Source organism: Setaria viridis, chromosome 8 (assembly GCF_005286985.2).
Source record: "Setaria viridis chromosome 8, Setaria_viridis_v4.0, whole genome shotgun sequence".
In the NCBI taxonomy this organism is placed as follows: domain Eukaryota; kingdom Viridiplantae; phylum Streptophyta; class Magnoliopsida; order Poales; family Poaceae; genus Setaria; species Setaria viridis.
In genome coordinates, this window is record NC_048270.2 from 2,632,504 (window position 1) to 2,648,040 (window position 15,537).

The 15,537-nt window shown below is 42.6% G+C and overlaps 1 protein-coding gene across 1 annotated transcript; it reads left to right on the forward strand.

Moving 5' to 3' along the window:
- Window positions 1-13,345: 13,345 nt before the first annotated feature.
- LOC117833651 (protein GL2-INTERACTING REPRESSOR 2) lies at window positions 13,346-14,227 on the forward strand. The gene is made up of 2 exons (XM_034713228.2): window positions 13,346-13,426; window positions 13,542-14,227. Exon 2 carries the CDS (start codon window positions 13,554-13,556, stop codon window positions 13,899-13,901), a length of 348 nt encoding a protein of 115 aa, XP_034569119.1. The 5' UTR covers window positions 13,346-13,426; window positions 13,542-13,553; the 3' UTR covers window positions 13,902-14,227.
- Window positions 14,228-15,537: the final 1,310 nt, after the last annotated feature.

Consider the following 15,537-nt stretch of genomic DNA (forward strand, 5'->3'; position numbering starts at 1 on the left):
TTCTTTTGTTAGATCAATCTTATCATATACAAAGAACCTCCGATTACATAGATTAGTACTTAGTTAAGAGTGCAAATCAACTTGTTCCATGGATTGATAAACCTTGGAGATTACTCTAAGGGAAGAGTTACAATTGATCCGTACGCTTACTATTCATAAATTGACGTACTAACTGCCGTCAACAGACAACATTCCCTAGGTCCATCCACGGATATGCTGGGGTCTAAACAGGGATGACTAACATCCGTTACGCGTGGATATCAACCCAGGAAATGTGCACAAAGTAAGCAGGGCATCTTCCCTTAGGGTCTTCGACCCTCTTAGTCAACCCATGCCAACCAGACCTAGGACTTTGCAAAGGTCCTGCTCCAGCATCTTCGTTGCCCACCGTGGCCCCTTGGGATGGATTTTTAAGTTTAGCTAGCGGGGTGTGAATCAAGGCCTCACATAACAGCCACTCCCGAAGGTTGTACCTTTTTGGCACGTATGGTTGCACGTTTCACTAGAAAGACTTTCCCGTGAGCCAATCCTTATGTGACCGAAGTAAGCTTTTGGGATAGGATCCTCCACCGAGGCTGCCCCCTTACTTCCTTGCCCTGTCCTTAATGGGTTCTAACTTTTTAGTTGGTTGATTTATTACTAAACTCTCACCTTCTAGTGTTTCCCATAAAAACATAATGATTGTGATATTCTTAAAAAAATTTATTTCTAACTGATGCTCAGTCATTGATCTAGTCGTGACCGGGGTCATTAATAGAATTTTTGGTTGGAAATGACTTCAAGTCAAGGTGAAGGAGGAAATAGAGGGGTTGTCCCTATGATTTTCAGAAATCATGCAAGTCAAATTATTATCTCGGTATATTTTATTATCTACAATAATAGGACAAAAATATGATCAAAGAGGTTAGTGCTAGGACTTGCCTTCATTGATGTTTCCTTAACGTTTCCTAGAACGACCAGGGTGTTGACTCCTCGTCCTTCTAGATCCTTGGCTTTGGGGTGGAGCCTGGTCGTCTACCGGCAAGGCAAAGACGTATAAAATAACAATCAGTATAAGCAATACACCAATCAATATCTAAGGAATGAAAAGGAGGATGAGGGATATTTTGGGAATTACTTGGCATTTAAAGGTGAATTCCCGAACAAAGGATGAAAGGATTATTAATTATTTAGAAATAAGTTTCTAAATAATTATTGGATAGAATGGTTGCGGCCTGTTCGCTTCAGCTTATTCGGCTGGCTTATCAGCCATCAAACAGTGTTTTTCTCTCACAACAAATCAGCCGTTTCATCTTTTCAGCTGGCTTATAAGCTGAAGCGAACAGGCCCTTGGATTTTCAAAAGAATTGAACGAATTTCCTAAGGTTTTGAATAGGCAGTATAACGGCTGGGTTTGGATGATAATTTGGGATTTTGTATGGGCGGCACTATGGCTAGATGGGGTTACATATTAGGGTTTTGGTTGGGCATTATAACTGGGATGATATTTGGGGGTTTAACTTGTGCAGCACAATGGCTATAAGGAGGAATAGACCGGAGTTTCGAATAGATCCTTTAGGGGTTGGGGTCACTAGGGGATTATAGAATGATACTTGAGAGCTTGTGCGACAATTGGTCTGTCCTGGTACTAGGGGATAGTACACATGGCGATAGACGCAGTCAGGCAAGATTAAGCAGATGCATGGCAGCAATAGGGGTCAACGGCCATAATAGGGTAGCGAGGAACAACCAGCTGAGTGTTGTTAACAACGTGGGTAAAGTGGTTAGAGGCCGCACGATACACTCGACTTCAACCCGTCCAGTGCCTAGGAGTTAGGGCACGACAGCGGGTGGAGACGGTGCAGCATCTTTCCTAAAAAGGTTGGGGTTCTAAGACCTTAGTATAGCAAAGCGACATTTGGTGTACACATAATAGGGCTTTTCTATTATGTGGGAGGATGGTAATTTTGGAAAAGGTCTTGAATGGGATGAGCAATGGGAAAGGAGTGCATGGATAGGCTTAGAATATTTTTAGTATTTTCGGAAATTTTTGTGGAATTTTTGGAGTAGAAGAAGGGCTCTAAGTGAGTTCCTGTTTACACTAAGCGGGTGGATCTAGCACGCAGGCTGACGCAGGGGCGGGGTCCGCGCTAGCACTGTTTTGTGGACCGTTTCGTTGGATTTTGTGGACCGGAGCAGGGTGTGCCCTTGGTCTATTGGACCAGGTGCACGGAAGGTGGGGTTGAGGAGATAGACGGGTTAGGCAATGGTGTCATGGCTGGGCCCGCCTGTCGGGTTTATGCGGAGGGAGTGGGGATGACGGAGGGGATGGCAGGGGTTAACGGAAGTGGCAGTTTGCCAGGGCCGGGCGGCGCCGCCGGGCGAAGCGCCGGGAGCTCGCCGGAACAACGCTCCTGGTCGCCGCCGGCCTCACGGCCACCACCAGCGGAGAGAGGAGAGTACGGGGAACTCGCTGGTGGTGTTGTGGGGGTAGGGAGAGGACAGAAAAGAGGGCGCTAGCGACCTCTAGGGGACAGGGCACGACCCGGCGAGATGTGAGCGAAGAGAGGGGGGTAGGGGGCGCTATTTATAGGCGGGAAGGGTGGTCGGAGCAAGTGCCACGTCGTCGGGAAGGTGGATGAGGACGGCCGGCTTGCCGTGGTGGCGAAGAAAGGGAAGGGGGGAGCTCTGAAACACCAGTAATGGTGGTGCAGAGGTGAGGCAGCCGGCGACGGGGTGAGGTGGTGGGACGGATAAGGGAGGGGGGGAGATGCTTGATTAACGGCGAAGCAAGGGGGGGATAATGCACCGGCGGCTGGGGTGGAATTATTGCGGTGGCGTTGAGTGCCAGCGGGCGGCGCGTGTGCGTGCACATGCGTGCGCGTGCCATGGCCGGATGGCTTGGAGGCAAGGCGAGCGAGGGGAGCTGAACCCGACGGGACGCTGCGCGGAGGGTGGCCGGAGCGGTGGCGGGGAGGGAGGCCGGCGACGGTGCTGGCGTCAGCGCAGGGCAGTGCTGACACGGTGGAGAGGCAGGCCGCGTGGGCCGAGCTGGGCCAAAGCGGGAGGAGGTGGACTGGGCTGCATGCGGAGAAGGAGGCGGAGGCGAGCCGGGCTGAAAGCAAGAGTAGGCTAAAATGGAGGTTGTGGCCCGTGAATGTTTAGGATAGTTTCTGATTTGTTTGGAATAGGTTTTGAATCCAAATTTGAAATGGAATTTGAAGTGTGGCTTGACATGGGTGTAAAATTGAGACTTTTTCGAAGGGGTTTTGAGGTTTAAAATTGGTTGGATATGACTATAATTGAATAGAGGCTTTACAGGGTTTGGGTTGGGAAATTAATATTCAAAGTAAGTTCGAATATTAATTTTAGAGAAGGAACTATTATCCTTAGGTTTGAAGAGTTGGATTTAGCCTGAGTTTCTAACAGCAAACAAATGCATCACACATGTGAGTTAAATGCATAGCTTGGTTTACAAAAATAGGTTTGAATATTTCGAGGAAAGGAGTTTAGTTTGTATTTAAAGAAAAATTTTAAAAAGTTCGTATTTTTAATGTTTACAAAATATGCCTACAATGTCTTATATTTGAGGATAAATTTTGAAGGTTTGGATGCAGATCATCTAAAGAGCTATGTAGTGGATGCGTATTTGGTTGCCTTTACAAAGGAGAGTGTTCGTATAACAACGAAGCGGCCCATGATCAAGTCTAGTGATGGTAAAAAAAGAACCACAATCAATGGAAAGCTATCATCCTGTATTACTCCCTCATTGCAAATTATAGATTATATTGAGTCTTCTATAAGTTAAATTTCTCTAGCTTTGATCAAATTTACTGAAAAAGAACACAAACATATACAGTATCAAATTTACTTTTGTTGAATCTACGATGAAATATGTCTTTATAGTGCATTTATTTGTTATTGTGGATGTTAATATATTTTTCTGATAAACTTGGTCAAGTTCAAAAAAAATACTTAGGATAGTGTTAAAGTGAAGTATAATTTGGAACTCAGGTTCTTCCCTACATTCTAAATTACAAGTCATTTTAATTTTTTACAAAGTCAAACTTTTCTAACTTTAATTAAGTTTGTTGAAAAATATATTAACATCTATAATACTAAATAAATATGCTACCACCATATATTTCTTAGTGGAATCAATGAAACTAATAGGATGCTATAGATGTTGATGTTTTTTCCTATAAATTTTGCAAAAATTCGGGAACATTTACTTAGAACAAAACTAAAACATCTTTACGTTTGTAATAGAGGGGGCATGGTACTGTTTAAGAGTCAAACCCAAGTACCATGTTAATAAAAGAGAAAACAATCTACACAATTGATTTTTTATGATTGTCTGACAATCCGTTAAACAAAGAGACCACACCAAAAATGTTAATTATCTAGTTTGAAAACTAAAAGAACAAAGACCACAATATTCCAATTCATACATGACTTTGGTAAAAAAAATTAATAAATTATGAATCAATGTTAAATACAGGTGATAAATAGCTAAATTCATAATGAAAATAAATATATTAATTTTCATTTGTACTGGGAGGTAAATCTAAAAAAAACTACCATGTAAAACATAATTATTTAATAGCTATAATCTTGGAAAAAAGAAAAATTGCATTCTTTTTATATTAGTTGAAAATAAACCTAATAAAATTTCAAGCAAACATAAATTTTAAAACTAGCTGAAATCGTAGGATTAAAACTTATGAAAAATTAGTCAGTCAATTTTAATCACTTGATTACCAAAATAAAGTTAAAATAAATCACCACATTCGTCTAGACTCCTTTAAATGACCATCTTGACTAGTGATAAAAGAAAGATCTTCAATATTATATTTGTGGATCCATATTATGCCAACATAGATTGATTATATATGCAGTAGAGCTTGCAGTTTGTATTGAACCAAAGATTTCCTAAAGAATACAAACCAATGAACCCACCATCCATAGCATGTCTCCTTATGGTCCGTACTAGCATCCCAAATCGAATGGAATGGAAAATAGTATTGTAAAATAAAATAAACACGTCAAATATGTTGAATGACATTCTTATGCTTCTACGAGACAACAATCGGTACCTAGAATTAATTCATCTAAGATGCCCTAGCAACTTACAATATAAGTTGCAGAAGGAAAGAAAATTTACTATCAAGTATCAAGAAGAAACTTATTAGTTCGATCGAGTCTGACTGCATATTCAAAGTTCAAATTTGAGTATGTAGTTAGAGAAATTGGTCAACATCGATGTGTATAATTAAGGAAAAAATCTTTTAAAAATAAGAGAAGGACTCAAGATACAACGATCCACATGGGAAAGATAAGAGATGCATCAAACAAGTGAAAGATTGTGTATAATGTGTGGGATATATTGCTTGAGCCCCTTGGGCTGATTATATAGAAGTACATGGCTTGGAGGGCAAGTAGTCTCTCCTAGAGATAAGGAAGGTTATCCCGGGATTACAATCAATCCTAAACTAACCATATCTGGAGTTACCTAATATACTCTAACATCCCCCCACAGTCACAATGGGAGTGCGCAGATGATGAGACTGGAGAATAAGCCGAAGAGATGACTTCCCCCACGCAGTCGCAACCGTTGATGCGTCGTAGATGTTGTGGCTGGAATGGGAGCCAAAAAGCTTTGTCAAGCAGATGGTAGCCTCTTAGTGCCGAAGTAGCCGAGGTCGAGGTGGGTGTGATCCAAGCCGTGGAGGAGGGCGCGGGTCCGAAGCGTCAGTGAAGGCACTCGAATACACAAAAGCAGTAGCTTTTTGTCAACAGGGTCAGCAAGACGATGAGCCGAGCCTGATGGTAGATGGTGCAGCTAAAGAGCGCAAATGAATCTTCCTTCAGCAGTGTCGGCGGCGATGTCCACGAGCGTGCGACAATAGGTGCGGACTTAGACCGAGAGCCAGCGTGATGAGGACTAGCAGCATGGGTGGCGCCACCGCCTTAAAAAGGCGGCGGCGACGACGAGGATGGCTTGATCACAAGCGGTGCCTCTGCAGCCTGAAGGGCGCAACGACAACCTCGTCGTCGGAGTGTCGATGATGAAGCGACGACGGGACGGCAGGGCGACGCAACCCGATCTCTGATCGGGAAAAAGAAAAAAAGTAGCAGCAGGAAGAGGCCCACGGAGAACCGGTCTGACCTCCAACCACGCTGGTCAGAGCGGTCGGATGCGCCGGTCGGAGGTGCCGACGGAGCAATCGGGAGCGGTCGGGGCGGCTGGATGCGCCGATCGAGGCACTCGCCCGCGCAGTCGGGCGCTTGCCGTTGCGGTCGGAGCGCTCGCCCGCGTGGTCGGGCGCTCGTCGGAGGGCGCCCGCCACCGCCGGGTGCCGCTGCTGCCTGGAGGAGCACCCGCCGCCACCGGGACGGTCAGGGGCGTCGAAGACTGCGCTGGTCGGAGCGGTCGAATGCGCCGGTCGGAGGTGCCGACGGAGCAGTCGGGGCAGTCGGATGCGCCGGTCGGGGCACTAGCCCGCGCGGTCGGGCCCTCGCCGTTGCGATCGGGTGCTCGCTGTTACGATTAGAGCGCTTGCCTGCACGGTCGGGCGCTCATCGGAGGGCGCCCGCCGCCGCCAGGTGCCGCTGCAGCCTGGAGGGGTGCCCGCCACCGTCAGGGCGTCGGGGCAGTCAGGGCGGCCGGGGGCGGTGCCAGGTTGCGCCTGGAGAGGCGCCCGCCACCGCCGGGTGCCGTTGTGGCCTGGTGAGGCAACCGCCGCCGCGAGGGCGCGGCCTGGAGGCGCACCGGCCACTGTCGGGGGCTGCCGTGGCCTAGATCTGCTTGGTGCTTGACCACGATCGGCACGGCGGATCAGAGGGATCGGCTGCGCATCCTACGAGGGCGCTGCTCCCGGCGGAGATTGATCTCCCCGGGGGCGGCACGATGGCAGCGGAAGTCGGAGACCTAGGGTTTGCAACCTAGACTCGTGATACCATGAAAGATTGTGTATAATGCGTGGGATACATTGCTTGAGCCCCTTGGGCTGATTATATAGGAGGACATGGCTTGGAGGGCAAGTAGCCTCTCCTAGAGATAAGGAAGGTTATCCCAGAATTACAATCAATCCTAATTAACCATATCCGGAGTTGCCTAATATACTGTAACAGCAAGTTTTGGGGTAGCAACAACACACACGACTAGAGATGATACAATGGTAAGAAGATGCCACATATTAGTTGGACAAATGGACTTGTGGTTGATATATAGTTGTTTGCTGACGTAGTTTGCCACTGTCGCGTTGAAGTGATCCGATCAATGTGTATTAACTCCTCTCGTAGTGCACCATCGATGAGACGGCCACACCAGCCTCATCCGTCATTATCACATGCCATGCTACTACGTAACACCTCTCTAGCATTGGTGCTTGCCTTTTGCTGCCATCACTGATTGCTTGTTGGCACAAAAGATGAAGAGTAAAGCGGCGAGGACCACTCTTTTCATGGCTGACATTTGATACACATATGAATATATATGATACAAGAAATAAGAAGGAAGTGTGATCGATGTAGCTTTTGTTCTTGTGATTTATAGAGACATTTGTAGTTTGGTAGAATTTATCACTATTGGATCAAGTAATCTGGTGCCACCACTGAATTGTAATAAGTTTGACTAGTTCAATTGATTTGATAGCCAACTTGTGATGTGATGAGTGATCTAAGAATAATTACAAAAAAGAGCCAAGCACCCAACAATTATGTACTACGGGCTTCTAGGCCTAGATGTCCATAGCTCAAGTCGAACTAAGACTTCGCAGCTCAAGCTACAAGTGTGGGTAAAGTGTGGAAATAAAAGACTGGTGTTTCTATCCATGTAATCTTGCTGTATTTCACTATTTGAGATGAGTGCGGAGCATGAGAAATGGACGAGAACGAGATGAAGGCGGGTGGGACAAAAACGAGATGGAAGTGGGTGGGACAACTATTCAGCCATTGGATTGTAGTTGCACACATATGTCAACACACTTGTGGCCGAAGCAAGATTCAGTGGTGTACCTTCAGCAAGACACCATGTACTTTACCTCTCCTTTCCCGTCATCCAAAGTCGACCTAAAGGTTTCCGTGTTTCCTAATTGTGGCGAATAGCTAAAGGCTTATCCTTTTTAGCAACGAACGGCAGTCCACAGCCTATGTGCAAGGCCGTTGTCGGGCCCTTAATTGAGAAGGCTTTCGGGCTAGGCTGCTACTAGGTTGGAATATGAAGAAGCTATCTTACTAGTTTACTATTGCTAATTGGAGGCTCCTTTTAAATCTTCCACATGAAGCCACCTAGGATCCTAGGTGAACACTCTAGAAAAAGAGGGAAATTCTAGAAATTCTTAAAAAAAAAGCAAAACATCTAGTCATCAATTTGCCATAGCCATTGGATCTATTACTACGTTTTCTAAAAAACTACACACCTCTGCCATTATGAAAATTGCCCAAAGTAATCCCTAAATCTATATCTAAATTACCCACCTCTTCCATTATACAAAATAAACTAAAGTAACCCCCTAATCTTCATCTAAATTACCCACTCATACCATTATAAAAAATTAAAATAACCCCATAAATTTTCATCTAAACTATCCAACCGCTAATATATAAAAAATAACTTAAAGTAACCCCTTAAATTTGCATCAAAATATCCACATGTGCCATTATTAAAAATAACGGTAATACCAAACTTTAATTCAAATCACCTTCATTAAAAATATACCCCAAGGTACACCAATATCTGATTATAAATTATCTATTTCTTACACTGTTGGTATAGAAAATAATACTTAAGGTATATATGAATGACATGTATCACCATTTATAAATATATAGAGGAAGTGATGAGAATATAAATTTCCAAGTTAAAATATAGCTCAAACTTAGGATCTATTAAATTGAAGTGCATACCTGTGGTGCAAATTGAAAAAAAGTAAGATTATAAACATGGATGAAAAGGTGATAGAGTAATTACTGACTAAAGTCTATCATAATCAGATAAAGATAGTAATATTTTATTAGAATATTTGACAAATGAGAGAGAGAGAGAGCTCAAGGTAATGGTTTTGATTGTTAGCCATATGGCCTCATTTTTTTCAATTGAAGGCTCAATATTAATAATTACAAGAGCACACTAGAAGAAAAGATAAATCTTAGAAATTGTCAAAAATCAGAAACATCTGGCCATTAATCCAGTAGACTTTAATAATCATAGCTATTGGTTTATTATGTTTTCTAGAGAATTACCCACCTAAACCTATATCTAAATTATCTACCTCTACCATTATAAAAAATAATCTAAAGTAACTCAATAGTATTTATCTAAATTACCCATACATATCATTATTAAAAAGAACTTAAAATATCCTTCTAAATTTGTATATAAATTACCACATATGTCTCGTTATTAAAAATAACTTAAAGTAAACACCTGAATCTTAATCTAAGTATCTGGACATTCATTATAGAGAAATATCCAAAAGTAAACCAGTATATAATTCTAAATTACCCATTTATATCATTGTTAATATAGAAAGAATAAGTTAAGGTATAAATGCATGATGGATGACCATTTGTACATGTATGGGAGGAAGCGATAAAAAATACCGATTTTTCATGTTAAACACAATATATGGAGGTGTGATGCAATATGAAAAAGTATGAATGTGGATGAAATAGTGTAATGTGTAATTACTAATTAAAAGTTAATAAAATTGACAAAGATAAGTACACATTCATATAAGTATTGTATTAGAATATTAAATAAAATAGAGAACCATGCATAAACAATTTTGATTATTAGCTAGGGGTGTAATTTTTAAATAACTCTCTGATACAATGCTTTTAATTTTTTTGGCCGTGCGAGAGCATGGGTTGCTGAATTAGTCTTATTATAGAAGGAAGACAGTTCTAAAAAAAATTATAGAAGGAACGCTGATAGGGTACATGGTACAGTCTACGGTAGCAAAGCCCATAGCACAAACAGCGTGACATTCTTTTACTACGTGAGACGGGCACGACCTGCTTCCTGCCCAAAGAAGGCTAGCCGAACTAGGATCCGACCGTAACAAAATCATATTCTTGGACCTCTGCCGAGCTCTACCCTGCCCGCATTTATTTGGAAAGGGCAAAAAAATATCTCCACCTGCTGACAACAGTTTGCCCTTCGAGCGATGGAGAAACTGCCTACACATCCCCACCTTAATAGCTCAATTGCAAGAGGAAGAAAAAGAAATCAATCTGACAAGAGTGTTTACATTTCTAGTATATATGGGCACATGGGTTTATACCCAACTCTGTTCTGCGTCTCCACATAATCACTATCGAGTGTTCCTACTGAAAATGTCTTCTACAACTCTATTAGTATGGTCCCTACCCTTAGTTTTGAACCGCTGATCAATCATTATGTCATCATCAGATCATCAAGCCATTGGTATACTCCCTCCCTCCGTTCCAAATTATGAGTCATTCCAACTTTCTTGAAGAAAAACATCTCAAATTTAACTAAATTTATACAATAAAGTACTAATATTCATGATATCAAATAAATATCATTAGTTTCTTCATTAAATATATTTTCATAGTATATCTATTCGGTGCCATAAATCCTTAGATCCTCTCTATAATTTTGATCAAACATAAAATAGTTTGACTCTCCAAGAAAATTGGAATGACTTATAATTTGGAACTGAGGGAGCTGTACTTACCAGTTCACTAACATTCTAGCAAATGCTCTCTCACTTCCTGAACGAACCTGTGGGCTTGAAGGCAACTGAGACGGAGCAATGAATTGCAGCAGCTCTGAACTTCTGATCCACATCACTTACTGCATCACCATTGTACTTGCATTGGTTTTTACTGCGTGATGGGAGTGCAACCTTTGACCGCGCCCTTTAATTAATACTAGCTAGGTTTATTGTCACAGCAGTGGGCTCAGTTCATGGATCATCTCGCCATCTCAGAAACAGGTTAAAGATGGGAGCAGCACGCGCAGCAGCAGGTGTGTGAGGTCTCTCCCTCGTCTCGAGTGCGAAATCATTGTCGTGGAATCCCATACCCGAGCACGACTGGCCACGGATTTATAGCGTTGCCTTGCGCTCGCAGTTGCAGCGCAGGCAGGCGTCTCCCGGCCAGTTCGGCTCTTTGCTGTACACTGTTCATGTCTTTAAAACAGCAGGGGTCTCTTGGTTTTTCTTTTTTTGAGGAACCAACTCTTGGTTTTTTGCAAGTGTTGGATCTAAATCTTATCGAAGCTGATCTTGCCATTAACAGTACATTATAGGATCGGAACCAACTCACGTTTAAATTATTGTCTTGGCAAACTGATTTCGCCAACGTTATAGCTGCCCTAATTTCATCTGATCTTGTTCTTTAGGTAATACACTTTTCCTGTCGCATCAGCTCTACAATGCAGTAATAATACAAGCTTCAGAATCTCTGGTATTGTCAGGTGCTGTTCCTTTTTTCTTTACTCTGAGTCAACCCAACAATGCCGCGAAAGCTTTTTGTCAGATCACACTGGCAAGAGTAAACTTCTACTTGACTAAACGATCAGAGCCTGCCCCCGTTTCATCAGCAAGAGATCGAGGAGCAGAGCTGCACGCAGCTAGATACTAGCAAGATACGTGCTCCTCCAGGAAACCAAAGCTGCAACGCAATGGATCTCCGATTCAAAGCTTGCTGGTGACTGGTGAGACGTCATTTCACAACTTACACACCTGTTTTTTTTTGGAATAAAAACTTCTGAACCGAAAGGAAAAACAAGAGTGTTGCTTTGCTTGCTTTTGCTGTGTGTGAGACATCAAATGTAGTGAAGTTAATGTGCTGCTGGATTCCTATAACTTCATTGCATGGCAAAGGGGGCATTGAAGGTGTTAGGCCTGCGATGCAAAGACATTGCACGGCATCGCCGTTCAATTAAAGCATGTATTTACCTAAAGTGGCACACCTCCTATTGGAATCCATTTATTCAGAAAAACCAGTGGCTCATTTGATGCACATTTATTTTGATAGATGGAGTCCTTTAAGCCTCTGTGGCTACCTAGGCCATGAATTCTGAATTCTCTATTCATGAAGATCATTCAAGGTGCTGAGATTATCAAATCTTATGACAATAGCTATGAATTATCTATTCATGAAGATCATTCAAGCAAGGTGTTGAGATTATCAAATCTTATGGCAATAGCTATGAATTATCTACTATTCTGAAGACTATTCAAGGTGTTGAGATCATTAAATCTTATGGCAATAGCTCTGTTAAATGGATACTCATGCTGTCTGGTACTGCTAGCATTAAAAAAATACCAGTTTAGTTAATATAATATTCCTCGCCGATTTCTAAAATAGTATTGGAGGAAACACGAATCTCTTGAATTAATTCAATTATAAGCTTGTTGATTTGCCAAAACCTACGTTGGCATTGGTTTCCTGTGGAGGAAAAAAAATCACTTCTTCCGTTCATACTTCTAACTAAAGCATGATACTACTCATGATAAGACGTTATTCATCAAACCTTTATTTTATCATGATAAAAACAATTAAAATATGATGTCGGAGGCTCAATTAATTTATATGACTTGTGTGGTAGTAGCCGAAATAAATCTTGGTAACCACACTTTTCCCTGGGCTTGAGGGTTTTTTTTTCTCCTTTGGTTTATATTGCTAATAATGAACTAGTTTAGCTAAGAAAATATTCATTGATCTTTAGTACTCTCCCCTTAGTTTATATCATAGGAGATACTGATCGAATACTACTCTAGCTAAGTTGAGTTATTCATTGATCAAAATTTCTAAATACAATTATATGTTACTAAAGCTAATATGATAAATTTTAATTATGGATTTGTATCCTCTCTTGGTTTATTTTGCATATATTGAATATACTCTAGCTAAATTGAGATATTCCTTGAACAAAATTTCATGAAATAATTATGTAATTAAAACATTATAAATTTAATTATGAACTTATGTATGAGGTATAACTAACACTATAAATTTAATTATGAACTTATGTGAAAGCCGGAAGTCTCAGTTACGAGCGTCACCGCTTTTGCTCCTTAAGCGTAAGATACCACTTTCCCCTCGGTTTATAACTTGATTTCATCACAAATATTGAATGCCACTCTAGCTAAGTCGAGATATTCGTTGACCAAAATTTATACATGTAATTATGTACTGCAACTAACATATGGTACTCTAAAAAACATAAAAAGGGACAGAAGCATAAATGAGATGTGAAAGAGAGAGGGGGAGGAAGTGATAGCAAGGGCCAGAGGAGCAACTTTGTTTCTATGTATTTATACGAAGTAAATAACAGCATTGACCTTTCCTTCCTCCATCCTCCTATATAACAAGGCCCTGGAACCCCTTGAAGCCCCACCACCACACATACCAGAGCTGCAAGCCTGACGCACCTCTCCTTGCTTCCTCTTCACTTCTCAACGTTCAGGTAAGTAACTTCTGCCATGGCTGGACTTCTCGATCTTGTTTCTGTTCTTTCTCTTGCATGCCTTCTTTACCAAGCACTAGTCGATCTTTTGACCGTTGCAAATCTTGCCGTGCAGTGTAGGCGAGCCATGAGCAACGGCAACGGCGGCAGAAGCGGCGGCGCGAGGGGCGCAAGGCTGGAGCTGCAGCTGCACCTGTCGCCGCCGCCGGCTGGGAGGATGGAGGTGGACGGGGGCGACGGCAGCGACTCGTCGTCGTCCCCGAGCTCGTGCGTGTCGTCGGACGGCAGCCCGGGGAGCAAGTCGCCGATGGTGATCGGCGCCTGCACGCGGTGCATGATGTACTGCATGGTGGCCAAGAAGGACTTCCCCACCTGCATCAACTGCAAGCAGCCCTCCCTCGTAGACCTCCTCCACTGCGCCGGCGGCAGCGGTGGCGTCGCCGGAGACGACAAGAGGCGCGGCAAGGGCAAGTGAAGGAAGGCCGGCCGCCGTGCCCCGTCCAGTGATGCTCATACGGATGGTTAGCTCAGGTTGTTCGGGCACTGATCTTGAGGCGCTCTGGGGGAGTGATCGCCGTTGGATCATCCACTGGACGGACATAGCCTACTTGGTTATGTTGTAGGCTAGTAGAATAGTTGCTGATCTTAGTTGTTGTCTTTATGACGTTGTTGTGTTGCTTACCGTAGTATGGGTACCATGCGACTGCAGGTGGTTCGTGCTGTTGTGGTAATGGTTTTAGTTTTAATGACAATGCTCTATTTAAATAAAGATTGAGCAATCTATGAATTATTTTCTAATGAGATGATGTTGCTTAAAACCGGCTAGTATTACATGCACATAAGAGTTTAGACTTTAAGACATCTATTTGCTGATGTTGACTGATCAGAAAGATCAACAAGCCATTCAATAATTAGTTAAAGTTGCCTTCATAAAAATCACATGTGGTGTGGTTGCTATAATAATAACTTATAGCCAATATTCTTTCATGTATTGTCACGGTAATCTATAGTTTGAATATATCTCATCTAAGTATAAATTGTACTGTTATTCTTTGATATCTTCATCTCCACCTTACCGTGCCTCCCACACCAACCACCACTAACCACTAGATTTATGCTAATTTAGGCGCTCCAATGAGCCTCCCCTGGCGCCAAACCTTCCCAACCCGCCTTTCTCTGCCACCACGACAGGTGGCACCAACTCTACTTTGGCTGTTCATCTTACACTCACCACCATTGTCAAGCCAATATAATATCCCAGGCTTTCTTTCTAGCCCCGACAAAAACTACCCAAGCCAAAACAGTGAAACTCTAGCTTCACCAAGGAACTCCAACTAGAAGTTGTCGGAGCATCGTCTAAGTCCCACCACCATTAGCGAATCTAGAGATTGGACCGCTACCACCATCAATAGATACTAGTCAGATTTTTGTTTATTATTTCATCCTTCCTTCAAATTAATTAATCCAAATATTGATTGTTACAACCATTTGTTTTTGAATATGTGGAGCTCTCGCGATTTGAGCTAAATTCAGATTGTTTGATTTTTTGAAACACATCTAAGTATAAATTCAGATTGTTTGATTTTTCGAATATCTCTACTAGTTTACTACTGATATGCCTTACCCAGTAGAAAACACTTATGGATCACACACATGCCTCTACTTGTTTAACATAACTAAAAAATAACTTATGGTTCACACCCCACTGGCCATAAATAGGTGGCACTTGTCCTCATTGCCTCAACCTAGCAGCCATCGGAAGCCTCCAACGGGACCATCAGTCTGTTCGCTTCAGCTTATTCAGCCGGCTTATCAGCCACCAAACAGTATTTTCCTCTCACAACAAATCAGCCATTGCAACTTTTCAGCTGGCTTATAAGTTTTCTTCCGACAGTGCCACGGTCCATGACTCAACAATCTACTTGATGCAACTCTCCTCCGATCACCGGTGCTCGTCGGCGCTGCTCGTCGGCGCTGCTCGCTCGCGCCGGCGCTATTGCTTCCTCTTAGCTTCTCATCGTAATATGAGGATGAGGAATTAAGGAATGAATAAAGAACCGGGCTCCAGTGTATAAATCCACTCACATTCCCTATCTCAGACATGCAACACA

Excerpts from the sequence above, each read along its gene's own strand:
- LOC117833651 (XM_034713228.2), top strand. The coding sequence starts at position 13,554 with ATGAGCAACGGCAACGGCGGCAGAAGCGGCGGCGCGAGGGGCGCAAGG.